The sequence below is a fragment of the Stegostoma tigrinum genome, chromosome 44 (genome assembly GCF_030684315.1).
Source record: "Stegostoma tigrinum isolate sSteTig4 chromosome 44, sSteTig4.hap1, whole genome shotgun sequence".
NCBI classification, from domain to species: domain Eukaryota; kingdom Metazoa; phylum Chordata; class Chondrichthyes; order Orectolobiformes; family Stegostomatidae; genus Stegostoma; species Stegostoma tigrinum.
In genome coordinates, this window is record NC_081397.1 from 2,614,318 (window position 1) to 2,637,307 (window position 22,990).

Sequence of the window (22,990 nt, forward strand, 5' to 3'; positions counted from 1 at the left end):
GTTTAATTGTATCACAACTGCTTTTAAAAGTTCCAGGTTTTATTATCTTCGAACATGAAGCTTGAGTCGCAGCTGGAGGCGGAGCTGGACATTTCTCTGTCTGTCACTCAGTTTCCTGCCCGGGCCGCCTCTCCCTCTCTGTCAGCTCTTTCTCAGTCAGGTCGGGGCGGGCTGTATAAAGAAGGAAGGTGAGGCAGCTCGGCTCTCACTCGGCAGCGATTGCAGTGAAGAAGCGTGATGTCTGGGAGAGGCAAAGGAGGCAAAGGCCTGGGAAAAGGCGGGGCGAAGCGGCACCGCAAAGTGCTCCGTGACAACATCCAGGGCATCACGAAACCAGCCATCCGGCGCCTGGCTCGCCGTGGCGGGGTCAAGCGCATCTCCGGCTTGATCTACGAGGAGACCCGCGGGGTGCTGAAGGTTTTCCTGGAGAATGTGATCCGGGATGCGGTGACCTACACTGAGCACGCCAAGCGCAAGACGGTCACTGCCATGGACGTGGTGTACGCTCTGAAACGCCAGGGCCGCACTCTCTATGGATTCGGCGGCTGAGCAACTCGTCCCTTTTCCAGCGAACCCAAAGGCTCTTTTCAGAGCCACCCAAACCCTCCGATTGAGAGCGGAGACCTGAGGACGGGGAAAGGCAACACATAGGGCTGGTGCAGCGACTTTTAATTTTGAACCAATCCTTTAAGAAAATATATTAACTTCGTGCCCCGCGTTGCAGGAGAGAGAGCGCGGATTGTGAAATTATACTGTCTGCAGAAAAGTGTTTTATAACCAAGGAATCCCTGCACTACAGATAGAGGTTTCACGGCCATGCGAGACGATACTGTTTTGCAGCTGGTTATGCCCTTTCTTGTGAATACCAGTCTATCAGTAATACTACCAGTTGTCCATACCATGAATAATAATTTGCTCTGTCCGTAATTTTCGGCCCAGGCGCTAATTGCATATTGCAGTGTTTGTACTTCATTCACGCTTCCAGGAATGATACTTTGTTCATTTTGATTCTGGTAGCCGTGCCGATGTTTTAGTGGCGAGTTCATTCTAACTGCCTGTCAGAGACACATCAGGAAATGATTCAGAGCCCTCTCCGCGCTGACTGCAAGTTAGGTTCACAAGAAAATTTTGTAAAGCATAAGATATAACCTGAGTTGCAGACACATGGGACTTCTCGTTTTAAAATTACTTCAGCTCTTTCTGAAATCGGCGGGCGATTTGAAATTGACCAACTGTCATTTCAACTTAACCAATCAGCCTCCAACAACTATTTTGCTGCCATTCCTGTCCTTCAGCGGCTGTTTCTCAGGGGGTTGAGGGACGGGGCTGTATCCAATCCAGGCTCTAGGGCGGGCTCTCCATTCCCTTAAATAGGCAGCGCCGCAGCAGGCTCAGCATTGATAGCAGCGGCCTGTGTGTATTACAGAGAGAATGGCCAGAACCAAGCAGACAGCGCGCAAATCCACCGGAGGGAAAGCTCCGCGCAAGCAGCTAGCGACCAAAGCGGCCCGCAAGAGCGCTCCGGCCACGGGCGGAGTAAAGAAGCCTCATCGCTACAGGCCCGGCACGGTGGCTCTGCGGGAGATCCGCCGCTACCAGAAATCCACCGAGCTGCTGATCCGCAAACTGCCGTTCCAGCGCCTGGTGCGGGAGATCGCTCAGGACTTCAAGACCGACCTGCGCTTCCAGAGCTCGGCCGTGATGGCCCTGCAGGAGGCCAGCGAGGCTTACCTGGTGGGGCTGTTTGAGGACACCAACCTGTGTGCCATCCACGCCAAGCGGGTCACCATCATGCCCAAAGACATCCAGCTGGCCCGCCGGATCCGCGGGGAGCGCGCTTAAAAGGAGCGTGCCCGACCCTGCACATTCACCCCGAGAAACAACGGCTCTTTTCAGAGCCACTATACTATACAGAGAGAGCGGCAATCGTCAGGCACGATGGACTTTAGTTAATGCTATTGATGTCGTCTCAATGCAACAGCTCTTACAGAAACTTAATGTGTCTGAGATGCACGAATTCATCTTAAAGACAAGACGCAACTCGGGGCAATCAGATTTATACACTTTCACTAATCGCAACAAATTCAAGTACTGCACACCACGTTTTATAATTTATACATTTCTAATTGAAACGCCTCTGTGTGCGAATTGCTTCCCTTGGCGTTTCCCCAGCTGTAACTGAACTTGGCGGAGGAGGAGGATGGTGGAAAATAATCGCCAATTTCAAAACCCACCACAACATTCAAACTATGTTTATATTTTTGTTCGTGCACTCGAAATTTTGCGCAATCTCCCACTAGTGGATTCGTTCGACCAACTGAGGAGGGTCGGGTCAGTCTCGAATGGCCTCTTTGTGGCGCAGAGCTATTCCATGTCTCTATTTCCCTGTCAGCGTATGGGTGGGAATGCCCCTTTGAGTCATTGTTTAAAGTCGCTGACCCTGTAGCAAAACCTCCAACTTTATTCGACCCGTCCGGCAGCTGTTCTTGTGTTATCTCTCTTAAGGAGAAAACAAAAGGGATTATTTTTGCTCATTTAAAGGACCGTGTTTGAACATAACATGAAAGTTAATTAGCCAGTAGTGACGGTCTAGCTGCTTTTCACTGATGTGGTGGGTGGCTCTTAAAAGAGCCTTTGTGTTCGCAAATTCAAGAACGGCCTCTTCACTTTTTAGCGGAGCCCCCTGCAGCGGTTTTCTTGGGCAGCAGCACAGCCTGGATATTAGGCAGCACCCCGCCCTGAGCGATGGTCACACCTCCCAGCAGCTTGTTGAGCTCCTCGTCGTTGCGCACGGCCAGCTGGAGGTGCCTGGGGATGATGCGGGTCTTCTTGTTGTCCCGGGCCGCGTTACCGGCCAGCTCGAGGATTTCAGCCGTCAGGTACTCGAGCACCGCAGCCAGATAGACCGGCGCTCCGGCACCCACACGCTCAGCATAGTTACCCTTTCTCAGGAGCCTGTGAACACGGCCCACCGGGAACTGCAGGCCAGCCCGGGACGACCGGGACTTGGCCTTCGAGCGAGCTTTCCCTCCACTGCCCTTTCCTCTCCCAGACATTGCCACAAACTCGCAAACACTTTCACAGAGAATGCTGCAATGTGGCCCCATCCCGCCCTCTTATAGCTTCGGGAGGAATGGGGGTGCGGCCATTGCTGATTGGTCACATTGTTCGGTATCTCCTAATGTCGTTTCCATTCCCAATCAGATATCTGCTTCCCTCACCAATCCGGAGAGGGCCCGGGGAGGAGGCCGGAACGTCCCGGCGCCAAATCATCAACCGCTTTCTTTCAAACTCGGAAAGCCCGCCAATATGTACAAAACTGGAAGAAGTTTTACAAAGAAGAATGCGTTCATATTTCAGATAATTTACTTTTAGAATACGCCTGTACACTTCACACAATCTCTCTCTGATTCCCAGGCCTCAGTGAATCGATGTGTTTCTGATTTTTTTTATACTTAAGAATAAGCAGATGGCAGAAAAAGGAGCCCGACAGAAGTAAGTCTCTGCCCAGATTTATTTTATTTCAGATCAGCATATAATGCTGATAATGGATATAATGATAACAGTATCACACAACAATTTCTTTCCCGTTGAGCGCATTACTGCTTTAAACAACATTTTACAATCGCGCTCCGTACTGCACGAGATCAACAATATTTCTACTTTTGCGATGCCAGTCCGGCAGCTGTTCTGCTTTCATCTCGGTTCACTTTGAAATGTTCCCACCGACAGCAGAAAGCCTCATTTATAGCTTTCTGCAAAACTGGATAGAACCAGCGGGGAGATTTGAAAATAAAACAAAATTCCTCTGCGTAGGAAAATACCGGCGCCAAATCATCCACCGTTTTCTTTACGATTTGAAAAGCCCGCCAATATGGGCAATACGAGGAAGACGCTTTACGTGAATGCTTACGATTTAATTTCCTTTCAGATTACAAATTGATACTTGACATAACCTCTCGTTCTCACTCAGTGAGGAACTCCGGCTTCGGGAAATTTTGTAATTATTGTGCTAGATCAGACTTCCCTGTTAATCTCGGTTCATTTTGAAAGCCTCTAACCGAGAACGGCAAGCCCCACATCCTGCATTCTGAAAATAAATTCGGAGAACTTCACGTAGAGATTTGGGAATTGAAACAAAACAGAAATCGCACGATACTACTCTTCGTGGGTCTCAAATTCGGGGTCATTTGCTTTCGTTACCACGGGAGAAATTTAGGGCTCATTACCCACAGGGACAAAACCCTCCAACATGTCCGAAAAAGGAAAAAGAAGTTTTACAAAGAGGAATGAATGATTTAATTTTTCATCGAATTTAATTCATTTTTCATATTGCGAGTGGACCCTGAAATATTTAGGAAAAACTCACATAACCTTCTTGCCGGAGAGAGCGGTGAAACTTTAGTTTAAAGTGCCGTCCCTATTGTCCTTGATCAGACTTCAACCACAGTTTCACACTTGATATGGCAATCCAGCAGTTAATCTGGTTTTATCTCAGTTCAGTTTGAAAGCCCCTTATCGACAGCTGAGAGCCTCATTTGCAGTGCTCTGCAAACATCAGACGAAGTCTCAGTGGCGCTTTGAAAAGTTAATGAAAGAAAAGGACAAGTAAATTTCAAAATCTATTCGTGGGACTAGAACTTTTCATTCCGGGTGAAACTCGTGTTTCATACCCCACGGGGCACTGTAGCTTTTGCGCTGATCAAGGGTTACAGAGTAACTGGAAAACATAGAAGGTGCAGAAAAAATGACTCCGGGACGAAAAGTATGCTCTCTATACAGGCAGGGAACTACGCAACCGAGAATAAAGGGCAGAGGGTCAGGGATCACACGAATTTTTTTTAACAAAGTTTATTGAAAAAGAAACACAAAGCTTCGGGACATGAATTATACAGACCCAGAATAAACCACAAAGTTAAAACCTAATTTCTTAAGAAGGGTCTCGCCCCGAAATGTCAACATTCCTGCTCCTCTGACGCTGCTCGGCTTGCTGTGTTCACCCAGGCCCACACCTTGTTGTCTCAGATTCTCTAGCATCGACTATCCAAGTTAAAACGGTTCAGCTGTCTCAGTGCAATTGTGGGTGGCTCTTAAAAGAGCCGTTGGGTTTTGGATTGGTGTCTGCTTTCAGCAGTGAGGTGTCTCACTTGGAGCTGGTGTACTTGGTCACCGCCTTTGTACCCTCCGACACGGCGTGCTTGGCCAGCTCCCCGGGCAGCAGCAGCCGCACGGCGGTCTGGATCTCCCGGGAGCTGATGGTGCTGCGCTTGTTGTAATGGGCCAGGCGGGAAGCCTCCCCTGCGATACGCTCGAAAATATCGCTGACGAACGAGTTCATGATGCTCATGGCCTTGGAGGAGATGCCGGTGTCGGGGTGAACCTGCTTCATCACTTTGTAGATGTAGATGGAGTAACTTTCTTTCCTGCGTCGGCTCCTTTTCTTGCCGCTTTTCCCCGGCGTCTTCTTGATGATTTTCTTCGCGCCTTTCTTGGAAGTTGCCTGCGATTTCTTCTCATCTGCCATAACGACGGTCACTGTCAGACACAGAATAAGGGAAAGTGGGCGCGGAGCTCGCTTTTTATAGGCTGCTGGCGTCAGCAATGCTAATGAGGGATTGGGGAGGTCTTGTTCATGATTGGACAGTTTACAAGAATCTCAGAGGATGGGATTAGCTTTTCTGTGATTGGTTAGTGTGGGATACATCGGGGATCTGTCAGGATATGCAACGAAAAGTGAAACACAAGCCGAAATTTTGTACCCGGATCAGTCTACATTTAACTCGTTATTGTCATTTATTGATATTGTGAACACAGTACCTGAGAGTTTTTAATTGCGACAATGTATTTATCTGCTCAAAGCAACCTTTCATGTATAACATATTATTTTGTTTCATCACTCTCTGTAGTTTCTGCATTACACTATGAGCAGTATTGTGTTCAGAGCTTGATGTTTAATGAGGGATAGTTTGTCGAATATCTGTCAGTCTCTGCGATATGAAAATGGAAGTGCAGTTATCCATCTGACGCTTTTCACGCAGTGTGGATGGTTATTACTCTCTCACAGTCTGTTCCTGTCATACTGTCATAAAGATATACAACACTCGTGGGTCCACCTCATCCATGGCAACCAGATATCCTCAATTAATCTAGTCCTATTTGCCAGCATTTGGCCCACATCACTCGAAGCCCTTTCTATTCATACACCCGCCCAGATGCCATTTAAATGTTGTAGCTGTACTCAACTCCACCACTTCCTCTGGCAGTTCACTGCAATTCCACACCACACTCTGTGAGCAAACATTGCCCACCTTAAGTTCCTTTCACATCGTGATTTTCTCATCCAAAACCCATGCCCTCTAGTTTCGGACTCCTATCCCGTGTGCATAAGAACGTGACTATTCATGCTATCCATGCCCCTCTTACTTTTATATCTTCTATACAGTCACCACCCAGCCTCAGACACTTCATGGAAAACAAGCTGCAAAACAAGCCACAATAAGCCCTGTCTATTCAGTCTCTCCCTGAAACTCAAACTTTCAAACTGTGGCAACATCCTTTTAAACATGTTCCTGACTCATGCAAGTTTAACAACACCTTCCCTATTGCAAGGGGGCACCAGAACTGAATGCAGTATTTCAGAAGTAGTCTAACCAATCTTCTGTACAGTCACAACATCACCTCCCAATCCTCAATATAAACTGAATGCCCTGACCAATAAAGGCAATTGTATCAAACACCTTCTTCACTGCCCTGTCTCCCTGGAATTCCACTTTCAAGACGCTATGAGCCTGCATTCCATGGCCACTTAGTTTGGCAACACTTCCCGAGAATTGACCATGAAGTGTGCAAGTCTTGCCCCGATTTTCTGTGACAAAATGTAGCACCTCACATTTGTCAAGATTAAACCATGCCACGCCATAGCCCATTGGTCCTCTCGATCAAGGTCCTGTTGTAGTCTGAGGTCAGGCAGTCATGCAGCATGGACAAAGGCCCTTCAGCCCAAACTGGTTCATGCTGATCATGGTGCCCTCTCAGCTAATTCCAACTGCCCACATTTGGTCCATATCCCTCTAAAACCTACCCTTTTTTTAATGCTGCAATTGCACCTGCCTCAACAACTTTCTCTGGCAGCTGATTCCACATGTGCACCACTCCGCAAGGTCCTTCTTAAATCCCTCTATTTTCTTGATAAACCTTCCACACTTTCAAAACTACATCTTAATTTTGTATTATTGGAAAACATACGAATCATGCCTTGTACATTCACATCAAGGCCACTTATCACACAATCATCGAATCCCTACTGTGTGGAAATAGGCCCTTTGGCCCAACAAGTCCATGCTGACACTCCGAGCATCCCACCCAGATCCATCCTGCTATAACTCACCCAACACATGACTGAACACTACGGGAAAATTCCCATAGCCAACCAACCTCGCCTGCACATCTTTGAACTGTGGGAGGAAACCGGAGCACCCGGAGGAACATCATTCAGACACGGAGAGAATGTGCAAACTCCACACAGATAATCGCCTGAGGATGGAATTGAACCCAGATCCCCGGTGCTAGCCACTGAGACACCGAGGTGCCCAACAAAGGTCATAGCACAAACCCCTGTGGCACACCACGAGTCACAGGCCTCCAGTCCGAGAAACAAGCTTCAACCATCACACTCTGCTTTCTACCATCGAGCCATTTTTGAATCAAATTAGCTAGCTCTCCCTGGATCCCTTGCAACCTAACCTTCATTACTAGTCTGCGTGCAGGACCTTGTCAAAGGCCTTACTAAAGTCCACACAGACTGCATCTACTGCCCTCCCCTCATCTATTCACTTGGTTACTTCTTTGAAAAACTCAAAGATTTGTCACATGTGCCTTTCCGCACACAAATCCATGCCAACTATCCGTAATCATACCTTGAATATCCAAATGTTCATTGATCCTGTCACTCAGCATCCTTTCCAATAACTTGCTTACTGCTGGTGTTAGGCTCACTGGCTGGAAGTTCCCTGACTTGTCTTTCCTCCCTTTCATAAACAATGTGACAACTTTAGCCACCCTCCAGTCTTCTGGAACCTCGCCAGTGGCTAAAAATGAAGCTAAAATCTCTGCAAAGGAAGGGCCTCTGCAATTTCTTTACTGGTTTCCCACAAAATCCGAGATGGACACTATCAGAACTCAGAAATTCATCCACCTTTGTATGATCTAAGGCTGCAAAGACACCCTTTCTGTTCATACATATGCAGTCCAAAATATCTCTACTTCCTTCCCTTATTTCTAATAGGGATTATAGGGTGGCACAATGGCTAGCACTGCAGCCTCACAGCACCAGGGACCCAGATTCGATTCCAGCCTCGGGCGACTGTCTGTATGGAGTTTACACATTCTCCCTGTGTCTGCGTGGGTTTCCTCCGGGTGCTCCGGTTTCCTCCCACAGCCCAAAGATGTGCAGGTTAGGTGGATCGGACATGCTAAATTGCCTGTACTGTTCAGGGGTGTGTGGGTTACAGGGGTATGGGTCTGGGTGGGAAGCTTGAAGGGGTGGTGTGAACTTGTTGAGCCGAGGCGCCTGTTTCCACACTGTAGGGAATTAATCTCATTTCCTTAGCATCCATGATTCTCTCCTCAGCAAACACTGAGGAGAAATATCCATTAAAAATCCTCCCCTTCTGCTGTGGCTCCACACATGGACCACCATCCTGATCTTAAAGAGGTCCTCCTCTCCGCAGCCAACCTTTTACTCTTATTATAACTAATGAGCCTCTGGGGATTATCTGTAACCTTTTCTGCCAGATCCATTTCATGACATCTTTTTGCTCTTCTGATTTCCCTCTTGTGTGCTTCTCCACTTTTTATAGTTATCTAGGGATTCACTTGAGCCTGATAGTTTAAACCCAATGTCTGCCTTCTTCCCTTTCCTGACCAGATCTTCAACGTCGCTTGATATTTCAGGTCATCTACCTCTGTCATTTCTGTTGTCCAAAAGTGTGACATTATTAGTCTGTACCTTTCAATGTGTGCTCTGTGAATGTGTGGGTGTAGTTCTCAATCCATGCCTGACAGTTTCTCCAAGAAAATGCATGAGTGTTGTTACTCGTACCTACATGTCCATTCGGTGGTATCAATGTAAGAGTGCAGGCATTAGTCTGCACATGCCAATTTCTGCTCCGTCAATATGCGAGTTTAGTTTCTGTTAGGCAGATGTGAGAAGGTAGTTATCACACTGTACCTGGGAGACTTTGTTCTGTGACTATTGAGTTCAGTTGTCACACTGTACCTCCCAGTTTTTAGTTTGTGACAAAGAGAGTGTGGTTTTAAATCTGAGACTGTCAGTTTCTCCTAAGTGAGTTTGTTTGTACAATTATCAGTACATTCCTGCAAGATTCTGTTGCATGAATGTGTAATTGTAGTTATCATTCCATCCATATCAGTCTTTGCTGTGTGAAATTATGAGAGGATGTACTAATTTTTCCCCATCAGTCTTCTGTCTTGTGAAAATGGGTGTTTAGTTATCAATCTGTTTATTTTCATCCATGCTCTGCGAATGTTTGGCAGCAGTTATCACTATCTCAGGAGCACAAAATCTGATGTTTCGGGCCTAGACCCTTCATCAGAGAGGGGGATGGGGAGAGGGAACTGGAATAAATAGGGAGAGAGGGGGAGACGGGCTGAAGATGGAGAGAAAAGAAGATAGGTAGAGAGGAGGGTATAGGTGGGGAGGTCGGGAGGGGATAGGTCAGTCTAGGGAAGATGGACAGGTCAACGAGGTGGGATGACATGATCGGTTGGAAATGGAGGTGCGGCTTGAGGTGGGAGGAAGGGATTGGTGAGAGGACGAACAGGTTAGGGAAGCAGACACAGGTTGGGCTGGTTTTGTGATGCAGTGGTGGGAGGGGAAGAACTGGGCTGGTTTTGGGATGCAGTAGGGGAAGGGGAGATTTTGAAGCTTGTGAAGTCCACGTTGATACCACTGGGCTGCAGGGTTCCCAAGCGGAATATGAGTTGCTGTTCCTGCAACCTTCGGGTGGCATCATTGTGGCAATGCAGGAGGCCCATGTCATCTGAGGAATGGGAGGGGGAGCTGAAATGTTGCGCAACTGGGAGGTGCAGTTGTTTGTTGCAAACCGAGCGGAGGTGTTCTGCAAAGCAGTCCCCAAGCCTCCGCTTGGTTTCTCCAATGTAGAGCAAGCCACACTGGGTGCAATGGATACAATATACCACATTGGCAGATGTGCAGGTGAACATCTGTTTGATATGGAAGGTCATCCTGGGGCCTGGGATGGGGGTGAGGGAGGTGTGTGGGACAAGTGTAGCACTTCCTGCGGTTGCAGGGGAAGGTGTCTGCTGTGGTGTGGTTGGAGGGGAGTGTGGAGTGGACAAGGGAGTCGTGGAGAGAGTGATCTCTCCGGAAAGAGACAAGGGTGGGAATGGAAAAATGGCTTGGGTGGTGGGGACGGATTGTAGATGGCGAAAGAGTCGGAGGATGATATGTTGTATCCAGAGGTAGGTGGGCTGGTATGTGAGGATGAGGGGGATCCTCTGGGGTCACCCTACTGCATCCCAAAACCAGCCCAGTTCTAATGCTAATTAGAGATTTTGAAGCTGGTGAAATCCACATCGATACCTTGAGGCTGCAGGGTTCCCAAGCGGAATATGAGTTGCTGTTCCTGCAACCTACGGGTGGGATCATGATGACACTGCAGGATGCCCAGGATGGACATGTTGTCCGAGGAATGGGAGGGAGAGTTGAAATGGTTCGCGACTGGGAGGTGCAGTTGTTTATGACGAACCAAGCGGAGGTGTTCTGCAAAGCAGTCCCCAAGGCTCCGCTTGGTTTCGCCAATGTAGAGAAAACCACACCGCGTACAGCGGATGCAGTATACCACATTGGCGGATGTGCAGGGGAACATCTGCTTGATGTGGAAAGTCATCTTGGGGCCTAGGATTGGGGTTAGGGAGGAGGTGTGAGGGCAAGTGTAGCACTTCCTCCGGTTGCAGGGGAAGGTGCCGGGTGTGCTGGGGTTGGAGGGCAGTGTGGAGCGGACAAGGGAGTTGTGGAGAGAGTGGTCTCATCTGAAAGCAGAGAAGGGTCGGGTAGTAAAAATGTCTTCGGTGGTCGGGTTGAATTGTAGATGGCACAAGTGTCGGAGGATGATGCATTGTATCCAGAGGTTGGTAGGGTGGGATGTGAGGACCAAGGGGGTTCTGTTTTGGCGATTATTGCGGGGTCAGGGTGTGAGGGATGAGGCAGGGGAAATGTGGAAGACACGGTTGAGGGCATTGCCGACCGCTGCGGGGGGAACATCCGCAGTTCTTTCGGTTTTTATATTGTCCGTTTATGCTGTGTGAAACACTGAGTGTGGGTATCTATGTGGGCCTTTCAGTTTCTGATTTGTGGATGTATGAGTGCAGATTTACTTTGTACCTGTCAGTTTCTGCTCTGTAAATGTGACAGCGTAGTTGACAACCTCGTCCTCACAGTTTGTGCCGTGTGAATGAATGCAGTTATATATCTGTCTCTGCCACTTTCTGTTGTGTGAATGTGAGAGTGCAGGAATCAATCTGTACCACTCAGTTAATGCAAGTGGAATGAGGGATGTAGGTATCATGTACATGTCCGTGTTATCATCAACCTGTTCCTGTCAGTTTCTGCTATCCGGGTACCTGAGTATAGATGTCATTCTCTGTCAGTCAGTTTCTACTCAGTGAATATGTGTCTGAAATTATCAGTCTGTCCATGACACTGTTTTGCTATGTGAATGTTTAGTTGTCAATCGCTCTCCATCAATGTCAATTAGGAGAGCCTGACAGTGTAGTTATTACATGTTTTAATACATTCTGATCAGATACTCAACTACAATAGCAATCATCCCAATATCTACTCATGGAGCTGCACCAAAACACTGTTCAAGTGAGCCACAACACACTGCAGCATCCAGAGCTGCGTAAAGCTGAGGAAGAACACGATACAGTGATTATAGAAACGAAGGTTACCTGAAAAGCATTGTCCTTCGATACCTGCACAACAGACGACAAATGGATTACACAGCACGTCCAGAGACACTAGTCACCTGACCAAACATGAAAAACATATCAGAAATGAGCACCATATTGCCCCGAACCAACAACCAGAACTGACAGAACCAACGTTATTTGCACGATATCATGCACAGATGCCAAGAGCAGTACAAAGGCCAAACTGGTAGGAAACTAGCCATCATGATTCGTAGACACAAACTAGCTGCCAAGAGACATGGCCAACTATCACTCATCTCAATACGCATGGACAAAGAGGGACACCAATTTGACTGGGACAACTTAGTCATCTGAGGAAAAGCCAACCAAAGACATGCACGAGAATTCCTGGAGGCCTGACATGCAAACTGGAATGCCATTAACAAATGCGTAGAGCAGGATCCCATACACCAACCACTGAGAAACAAATCCAGAAGTGATGTCAGCCACCCCAGCAAACTGCAGCACATGAACAGCCAGCAGGACACAACAGCAACACATCACCAGAGGTGCACTGAACGTATTATGTAGCTGGTGACAAAATGTCTCTAAACAAGCAACAAGCTTGTTGAGCAATTCAACAACAGCATAGTTATTAATCTGACCCCAACGGTTCATGCAATGCAAGTGTGACAGCAGCTATCATTGTGTAGCCTCCAGTTTCTGTAATTTGAATGTCACTGTTATCAATCTCTGAGTTTCTGCTTGGTGACCATGTGAGTGCAGTTATCAATAACGGCCTGTCAGCTTCCACTCTGTGAATATGAGAGTAGTTACCAAACTGTATCTGTCAGCTAATGCTTTGTGAAACTGGGAAGGCTGACTCCAGAATCTGCAGCTCTTGCTATCTCTAAAGTGATCGTCAATCAGTTCCACGAATTTCTTCTGTATGGATATGTGCATGTACAGCAACCTGTACCTATCAGTACCTCATAATTTGCAAGTAAAGTTATCAATATGTACCTGTGGGAATCTACTTTGTGAATATTTGAGTATAGTTATCAAACTGTACCCGTCGGTATTTTTTAAGTCTGTGGGTATGCAGTTATAAAACTGTACCTGTCACTTTATGGTCTGTGAAATTGGGAGTTGTCATCAATATGTAGCTGCCAGTTTCTGCTGTGTGGATATGTGAAAGTAGTTATCGTTCAGTTGCTGTCAGTTTGCTATGTGAATGTGAGTGTTGTTTACTAACCTGTGTATCCCAGTTTCTATGATGTGAATGTGTGAATATCTTTATTAATCTTTAGCTGTCGGTTTCTGCAATGTCAATATGTGAGTCTCGTCATCCTTTCTCTTTTGTATGCATTTGCAACACAAATGAGTGAGGTTAGGCATCAATCCATACTGGTCATTTTCTACTTGTAAAAGTGGCTTAATTGTCAGCAGCCAGTAATATTCTTAGTGGAGGTGTGATTCATTATGTGATAATTGCTAATAGAGTATTTTACGTAGATTTCATTCAGATACTGAGTGTATAACTTCAGTTCATCCATCTTCAAAAATAGTGTACAAGTCAATGGGTGATGAATGCTGAAATTTGTTGGAACTGTGTATTTGGAATGGAGAGATAAGAAAAATAAAGTTTAATTTCTCCAACGTTGTTCTCCTGTTGGAAAAATTTGAACATATCTGTTGGAAATTAAGCTCACTGTGTGTCCGACTCAATCTGCTCTGTGACTGCGGAAAGGATGTTCTCTGCTCTGACAGTGGGAACATACCTGCTGTATATCAGAAGGATCTGGTCACACTTGCCTCTGCACTGAAGAAATCTTACTTTGTCTTGGTCATTCAAGTGTTTTCTTTTTTTCTGCGGGAAGACAGAAGAGATAGTTCGTGTAAAGCAACATCAATTGGGTTTGACAATGTTTAACTGATCAACACAACATTTCATTAATAATCATTTGGATATACTAATATTACTAGGAATTCTTACATAACTATGGGTTTTGATCCAATCTTGCCCGAGCTGCTCCTTGTCTGATCCTTTCTAAAAACTTCAACACCATTTGAATGAGCTCCTGAAAGTAAATGATACCTGTACAGCTCCATGACTGGAACCACCCAGTGGAAGCTTGTCAGTGGATCCGAGTTTAGTTCTTGATCTATTCATGTCAGTTGCTACTTGGTGAATGTGTGAGTGTAGTTATCAATGTGTCCCTCGAGGTCTTTGGTAATTATTCATGTATTACACAACAGAGGCTGACAGGGACAGAATGATCAGGAACTATTGATCCATTTAAATTATGCAGCACAGAAGCATTTGGCTCATTATATCCATGCTGACCCAAACACCCCAAAATGGCCATCATAAAATATGATCTTCTTGCATACATCCCATAGCCCTGCAGCTTGCAGACTTAATGTGGAGGTCCAGGGATGTTCTTACAAGAGTTGAGAATCTCTGCTATCAGCAACTCAGGCAGCATATTTGAGATAAGCAACCTCTCATAAAAATGGTTTTCCTCCCATCATCTCTCATCGTCCTGCCACTTCACTTAATCCACACCCAATGGTTTTTCAACTCTATGCCAAGTGAAACAGATTCCCCCTGTCGACTCTATCTCTGCCCATCCCAATTGCCTGAATCATGGCACTCCCAGCTTTCACTGTTCAAAATAATATAGCTCCAACCTCTGCAATCACTCCTCATAGCTGTAACTCTCCAGCCCTGGCAACATTCCAGTAAATCTTCTCTGCAATATATCCAGAGCAATAACGTTTTCCTGTAATGTGGTGACCATCGTGGCGCACAATACATCAGTTCCAGCCTCACCAGTGTCTTAAATACTTTCATCGTTATAGCCCTACTTTTGTGTTGTATACCTCTGCCAAAAAAGGACAGCATTCTATATACCTAGTTTCACAATCTTATCCACCTGTACTGCTATTTTCATACTCCATTACACTTGCACACCAAATCACTCACTTTATGTACTATTTCCACACCACCTCATGTATTCCTATTTTGTGTCCTTGCACCTCCTGAAATGCATTACCTCACATTTATCAGAGTTGAACTCCATATGCCACTCATCTGCCCCTTCCACCAAAACTTCTATATCATTTTGGAGCTGACAGCTATCCTCTGCACTATCAGTACACTGTTAAATTTTTGTGCTGGCTGAAAATTTCCCAATTGTATCCCCATGTTCAAGTCCAAGTTGTTATCACATAAAACAAACAGCAGATGTCCCAACACTGAGCTATGAGAAAGACCACTTCAAACAGCTTTCGGTTTACAAGGGCAGCCATTGACCATTTGATTCCTGTTGCAAAGCAAACTTTGCTTCCAATTGAGCACATGGCTCCGTATCCCAAAAGCCTTTCCATTTCTGATTCATCTGCTGCATGGTACTTTATCAAATGTCTTACTAAAATCCCTGTAGTTAACGTGCATTACACTATCCTCACACATTCACGTGGCATTCACTGACAGGTATTGATTGATAACTAAAATCACACATCCACGTTGTGAAAACTGACAGGGACTGATTGAAAAATACAATTGCACCTTCACACAGCAATCAGTGTCTATTTGTGTTATACAGATGTGAGTTTTGTAATTAATCTGTTGATAATGATGTGTGAACATGCAACGTGAATATTTGAGTGCAAATTTCCATCTGTGTCTGCCCACATCTGCTCTGGGAACCTGAGAATGTAGTTATTCATCTGCAACTATCAGTTTTTGTGATGTGAATATATAAATGTAGTTATGAATTTGTAATGCTTTCCTCTCCATGAATACGAGAATACAGTTATCTATTTCTACCTATCATTCTTGGCCATGTGCATATACGGACATTGTTATCAATCTGTCCCTGTCATTACCTGCAGTGTGAATGTTGAAGTGCAGTTGTAAACCTTTTCCAATCAGTTTCTGTGATTTGAATATGGAAATATAATTGTTATTTCCCCCTATCAGATTCTACTCTGTGAATATAACTGCCTTGTTATGCCATTTTATGCCTCATGCGGCTTGGGAGTGTTACTGTGAGTTTCTTCTGATCAGTTTCTGCTTTGTGAATATGAGAGTGCAGAAATATTGTCAAAGTACATCTGGGAAACAGACCTTTGGTCCAACAGTCCATGCCGACCAGAGGGATCAATTTCATTCCTTTCCTTTCAGCATCTGTTTGTTGTATGAGAGGGAGATTTCTAATGAGGTGCCAATCTGAATTAAAGATGGCTATTGGGCTAAGTGACACTGTCCTTTTCCAAATGTCTGCTTGTGTTTCCAGCTCTGCATGTATGATTGGATTCCCTTTATGAGGTGAATTATAAATTATTATATCATTATAACACTAATTTATAATACATTAATCACAAAGAGAGTGTGGGCATTCTTCTGAAATAGTCAGTCTCCCACTCAGATTATAAGCGTGGTTACTGCTGGTTTTCATCAGCATCGGGCTGACAGTCAGCATGGGATCGATTCAGTCTCTGGCATTGTGTGTCAATGTATTCCTCATGCGTTGTCTTCATATTTCACATGGGTAACAAGTGGGTAATGTTGCACTGAACAAGTTACTTGTAGGAACTGCTGACATTCTTCTATTGTTCAAATCTCTGCTGCTCAACATCAATGAGATTTTACCCAATGCCAAATAATCAGATCATGTAAATTAAACTGTTTTAATACCTTTGTCAGTCTCCGACTCTGTGGATACAGTTTGGTCACTGTCTGGTTTATGATAGTAAGTTTCGTTCGGGATTGGTCAGTCACTCAAAAACTGAATGTGTATTTATTCCTCCTGTAACAAGATCATGAGATCAGCGTTTCTTCAATCTTTTTCCAATAAACTCCAGTTATCTGTATCAGTTCACGACCCCATTTGCTTTCTTCTTTGGTCCATTTAACAACATCTTTATGCAGTACTTCTGCACGAGATGAGAGCTGCTTTTTAATTTGTACCGCTTTGGAAGCAAACTAAATTGTAATGTTTATTTCATTTTAAACTTGGCCTACTATATATTTCCTTCAGTTTCAACAAAGGAAATTGATGCACTAGTTACATGTCCAAATCAAAGGCATGGTGTGATATTTGGAAGCATATTTAATCTGGATTTCAATTTACTTCTTGAGCTGTTTCAGTAGAATTCATCATTGATCATGCAATCGATTCAGTATTTTCTGATGTAGTGAACATGACGAATTTACTTTATGCCAAGCTTATACCTCATACTTAATCCTCAAGGAAAGTATTCACATACTGGGATTGAAGTACTTCGCTCTTACCCTGTCCTATTAATGCGTAATGAAAGGGGAGCTTTCCCACCCATGTGATATTTAAGAGAAATGGCATTTTCTTTTGTTTTTGCCTGGGTATCTACTAACCTGGCAGCATCTCCACGCTTTCTAAGTTATTCTGTACCTACGGTGTATTGGCACAAGAGCTGCTGTTATGAAACAAGACAGACAGATACACTCAATTGATCCTATTTCTATCTTCCTGTATTGCGTTACTGAGCAGATTAAGTATTTCTTGCAAAGTGGAGAGCCAATTACCACCATGGCAGAGGACAGAGTTTTCGGTTCATTTCTTCTTTCGCAAATGTGAAACAGCCTATATTCTTCAGTTGTTTGTGCCTCCAGCATTTATAAGCAAGTGAAAATGCAAGGCATTGCAACTGAAATGAGTCTGTGCCTTTCTTTAGAGTTGAGGACAGAGAAGCAAGGGACCTTTGCCAAGGATACATTGCAGAGTCTAACCGCTGTGGTGATATCAAAGGATATTTTCAGGATGAGATTAATATTATTCAACATTGCATAGTGACACAAGTCTTGGAATGCTGCTAAAGTAAAGATGTTAATTTAGTATGTTATTGCCAAAGAGGAAGTGCAATGAACAAATCAACTGCATTGCGGCTGACTGACCACAATGTTGCTTGTGCAGGAAAGAAAATTAGCCTTCTTACTTGGATTTCGTTTTATGGCGCGGACATTAACATGCTCGGTGTTGAACTTTTGTTTTCTGTCATTCACTGGGCACAACTGGAACCGTCAAACTGAATTTACTGAAGAGTAAACACTGTTGAACAATGTTTGCAAAATGTAAGTGAGGGAGGTTCTATTGTGATCTTGCTTGTTTGAAAAAAACGGCATGAAGCTTTCTTGTGTTTTATGTAAAAATTCAGGTGGATTGTCAAGCGGAACAGAGCTATTTGAACAAATTTTAAGCTAATTTGAAAACAAAAGGTCTCTGATTATAAAGTCCTCTTGCTTAACATAGAATAAAAAAAATCTGATCATGCTTGGTGAAGAAATTGACAACTGATAAAGGTGAGGATGATACTTCCTCTGCCAACATGACACATTTATGGAATTTGATTACTGGCTGAATTGATGTAGAATTGTCGGCTGGTTGTTTCTGAACAGTGCAGATTCAGTGAGAGAAAGGACTGTTTCCTGTGCTGCAGATGTCTATGAATTTGTGTGTGTGAGAGTGGTAATCATCGCTTCGTACTTGTCGGTAGTTGTCACGTGAAGATATGAGCGTAATCATCAAACTGTCCCTCTCAGTTTCTGCTGTGAAATATGTGAGTTTCATTATCAACCTATATCCATCAATTCCTCTTGCGTGAATGTCAAAGTGTTACAAATATGTCCCTGTCAAATTTGTCTGAATACGCAAATGTAGTTATCAATCTACATATGCTTATGCTTTTGCTGTCCTGTCATGTATGCATGTATTTATCAGCCTGTACCTGTCAGTTTTTGTAGTCTGAATGTGTGTGTAATTATCTTTCTGTCCCTGTCATTTTCTGATATGTGAATGAGTATGCCGTTATCAATACGTGCCTGTCAGTTTCTTCTCTCTGGCTGTGCAAGTGTATTTAACCATTTGGCCCTGTCAGATCCTGTCCTGTAAATCTGAGAGATGAGTTTTCAGCAGAGGAACAGGCTCTTTGGCCCTCCAAGCCTGTGCTGATCCATATCCCCTATCTCAACCTGTCACCTATTTTCCAAGGATCTGTATCCCTCTGCTCCCTGTCCAGTCACCTATCTGTCTACATACATACTAAGGGACACTATAACGCACGCCTCTACCACCTCCGCTGGCAACGCATTCCAGGCACCCAAAGCCTTCTGTGTAAAGGATTTTCCATGCATATCATCCTTAAACTTTTGCCCCTCACCTTGAAATCATGACGCGTAGTCAGAGAGTTCCACACTCTTGGAAAAAGCTTCTTGCTATCCACCCCGTCAATTCATCTCATGACTGTGTAGGCCTCAATCAAGTTCCCCCTCAACCTCCATCTTTCCAATATAAATAATCCTAATCTACTCAAACTCTCTTCATAGCTAGCACCCTCCATACCAGGCAACATCCTGGTGAACCTCCTCTGCACCTTCTCCAAAGCATCAACATCCTTTTGGTAATGTGGTGACCTGAACCGAAAACAATATTCCAAATGTGTTCAAATCAAAGCCCTATACAACTGTAACATGACCTGCCAACTCTTGCACTAAATGACACATCTGATGAAGGAAAGAATGCACTATGTCTTCTTGACCACTCTATCGACATGCGTTGCCACCTTCAGGGTGCAATGGACCTGAACACCCAGATCTCTCTGGGCATCAACTTTTGCTCGGGCTTTGCCATTTACCACATAATTCGCTCTTGAAGTGGATCTTTCAAAATGCATCACCTCGCATTTGCCTGAACTGAACTCCACAAAATTTGTCCTTTTTTCCCCAAATACAGTGAATGAGTGATATTGACATTATGAACACAGGAGTGCATGTCCACACGAGGATTGAAGTATTTAGCTCACATTCTTTTCTATTTGTCACTTATCATGAAAGGCTAGCTCTCTGACCTGAAATCCGTGAGTGGAAATCATCTTCATCGTTACACTGTGAGGTTTGCAATATACATGATCTTCATGGCTGTTAGATGGTGTGACACGTGTGATGGGGATAGTGTATATATTTACAACTCAGTGGAGTGCGTGTGTGCCAGAAAGTGTGTGCATACACTCTTCTGGCATTCTACGTCAGGCTTTGGGACAGGATGTGCATTTGGAAGGCACATTAATTCACTGTTCTGGCTGTGCCTGGGACATCTATTTGACAAAAGATGAATGCTGTCCTGCTCAGTTACTGATGATAACGTCAATGTTTTCTTCCATATCTGTCCTCATTATCTGCTATATGTTTGGTTGGTGTAACTATGTAACAGCATGAAAGATTTCTTCACCTTGACAGTAAATTTGAAAACATGCTTACTAAATGTAGGTTTACTGCCATTCTTTTGTGTCTATTTCAGATGAAAATTCAGTCTATTCACTTTCAAAAATGCCATAAATGCCAATAGGCTACAAATGATCTTTTTTGAAGCAGGGTGGTGTATTGAGAAAACAGAGGGGGAAAAAAAACTATTTTTATTTTGTTGTTTGTGCTTGACTGTTGGCTTGCACGCATGTCACCAGAAATTGAGTTTAATGTGTCTCTGACTCAATTTGCTCTGTGCCTGTGGAAAGGATGTTCTCTGCTTGGACATGGTAACATACCTGTTGGTTGTTCAAAGCAGCTGGTCACCCTTGGCTTCGTACCAAGCACACATTACATCGTCTTGTTCCTGCAAGCGTTTTCCTGGGGGAAGACAGCAGAGTTTACTCCTGTAAATCAACATCAATTAAGTTTTAAAATGTCAAAAAGATTACTGTAATACTCAGGTAATAATTATTAGGATGTTTCTTTTCTTTAACTTCTTCTGAAGAACGGTGCTCCAAAAGCCTGTCATTTCAAAAGAACCTGAGAGATGATGACAGTGTCATGAGACATCTACCTTTTCTTTAAAGTCATCAATTCAAATGCAGGTCTGATTCCATTTTAACTTTCAGCTGCGCCTTGTCTGAGGATTTTTAAAAAAATATATCTGCTTCGATAGCAATTGGGTAAAATCTAGAAATAGAACGATAATTGTACAGCTCCACGTAAGGTGCTACCCAGAGCCACTGCAATGTCTGCGCAGCTCGTTACCAAATCCCAATGCACTGACTGTAGAATATATTGACTCTAATCCATGTCCTTTACAGGGTTCTTATATTTCCAGTCTTGTCTGTGTTTCGACTTTGACTGCACAATGTCAACAAACAGCATGAAACAGAAGCCAAACAAGGAATTTCCATCAGTGGTTGGGGATTTGAAAACCACAAGACTGACCCCCAGCAGCTTCTTGCCGCTGTGTCTCCCTCAGCAGGCCCACACACAGCCCGAGAAAGGCCTCTCTCTCCCCGCCCCCAGGCCGCTCTCTCTCCAAGTTCCGGGACCAGTTCCTGCCCCGTTCGGCCACTTACCAACAGTCCCCGGTTCTCCCTGAACTGAGCCCGAATCAATGCCGGTCTCGGAGCCCCCCTCTGTGTCCCAGACTCACATCTCGATGCGCTGCCGGAAGGAGCCTGCTGCTCCCTCGCTTCCCTGGGCGCTGGTCTCTCCATTGCGGTCTGTTTCAAACAAACCTCTTCCACTCACTGAGTAAATGCCCGTCAATGGCAGCGCAAGGGGAGGGCCTCACGCATGCGCTCCTCTCAACAGCCAAATGCACCTCTTTTTCGGGGGGAATATCGCGCATGCGCTACTTTTCCAAGTAATTCCCAGAAACAGTGATCAATTGATCATTTCCCCAATTCACTTTCCACCCAGTTTCAGCAAAGCAACTGGGGGCTGTGGGGGAAAGAGCAGAGACCGTTTGTATATAATGACTTTTCTTTCCCACGATTCAATACAAATTCGCAAAAAAAGAGCGTGAAACAGAAGCTGAACGATGAGTTTCGATCGTTTCCCGGACCATGTTAACAACTCCCTCCCTCCGGCTCTCACAATCTGGTGGGCAAGTGGAGTAGCTAACGGCCATTCGGCCTGTTAGATGTGCTCCCGAATTCAAAACATCACGCCTAATCTTATGATAACAAAGTGTGGGGCTGAATGGGCACAGCAGGCCAAGCAGCATCTTAGGAACACAAAAAGCTGGCGTTTCGGGCCGAGGCGCTTCAACAGAAAAGGGGAGGGGGAGAGGATTTTGAAATAAATAGGGAGAGAGGGGGAGGCGGACCGAAGGTGGACAGAGGAGAAGATAGGTGCAGAGGAGAGTATGGGTTGGGAGGTCGGGAAGGGATAGGTCAAGTCCGGGGAGGACGGACAGGTCAAGTGGGCGGGGCGAGGTTAGCAGGTCCGAAACGGAGGTGCAGCTTGAGGTGGGAGGAGGGGATAGGTGAGAGGAAGAACAGGTTAGGCAGGCTGGTACGAGCTGGGCTTGTTTTTAGATGCAGTGGTGGGAGCGGAGATTTTGAAGCTGGTAAAATCCACATTGATGCTATTGGACTGCAGGGTTCCGCAGCGGAATATGAATTGATGTTCATGCAACCTACCGGTGGAATCATTATGGCACTGCAAGATGCCCAGGATGGTCATGTCGTCTGAGGAATGGGCCCAAGCTATGCCTCCCTCTTTGTGGCTTATGTAGAACAGTCCCTCTTCCGCACCGACACTGGCCCCAAACCCCACCTCTTCTTCCGTCACATTGATGAATGTATCGGCGCTGCCTCATGCTCCCAAGAGGAGCTCAAACAGTCCATCCATTTCACCAACATCTTCCATCCCAACCTCAAGTTCACCTGGACCATCTCCAACACATCCCTTACCTTCCTGGACCTTTCTGTCTCCATCTCAGGCGACCACCTATAACCGATGTCCATTTCAAGCCCACCGACTCACACAGCTACCAGGTATACACCTCCTTCCACCCACCTTCCTGCAAAAATTCCATCCCCTATTCCCAATTCCTTTGCCTCTGCCGCATCTGTTCCCAGGATGAGGCAATCCACTCCTGCACATCCCAGATGTCCTCGTTCTTCAAGGGCCGCAACATCACCCCCGCAGCGATCGAGAACACCGTCGACCGTGTCTCCCTCATTTTCCGTACCTCATCCCTCACACCACGCCGTCGCAATAATTGCCCCA

The 22,990-nt window shown here is 45.2% G+C and overlaps 2 protein-coding genes and 1 pseudogene across 8 annotated transcripts; 1 reads left to right on the forward strand and 2 right to left on the reverse strand.

The window, feature by feature from the left end:
- Positions 1-237: 237 nt before the first annotated feature.
- Positions 238-22,990, forward strand: part of LOC132206921 (uncharacterized) — a 1,098,881-nt pseudogene continuing 1,076,128 nt past the window's right edge.
- LOC132206911 (late histone H2A.2.2-like) lies at positions 2,664-3,083 on the reverse strand. Its single transcript, XM_059642009.1, has one exon. It carries the CDS (start codon positions 3,054-3,056, stop codon positions 2,664-2,666), a length of 393 nt encoding a protein of 130 aa, XP_059497992.1. The 5' UTR covers positions 3,057-3,083.
- Positions 4,827-21,499, reverse strand: LOC132206926 (late histone H2B.L4-like). 7 transcript variants are annotated; one of them, XM_059642035.1, is made up of 7 exons: positions 21,328-21,499; positions 20,539-20,620; positions 17,938-18,036; positions 16,661-16,772; positions 13,737-13,825; positions 11,995-12,071; positions 4,827-5,535 (listed from the first exon to the last, which is right to left on the reverse strand). In XM_059642035.1, exon 7 carries the CDS (start codon positions 5,522-5,524, stop codon positions 5,144-5,146), a length of 381 nt encoding a protein of 126 aa, XP_059498018.1. In that variant the 5' UTR covers positions 5,525-5,535; positions 11,995-12,071; positions 13,737-13,825; positions 16,661-16,772; positions 17,938-18,036; positions 20,539-20,620; positions 21,328-21,499; the 3' UTR covers positions 4,827-5,143. The 7 variants fall into 7 exon arrangements, with proteins under 7 accessions (XP_059498018.1, XP_059498017.1, XP_059498021.1 ...); XM_059642034.1 differs by lacking the exon at positions 17,938-18,036; XM_059642038.1 differs by lacking the exon at positions 17,938-18,036 and having other exon boundaries at positions 21,405-21,420.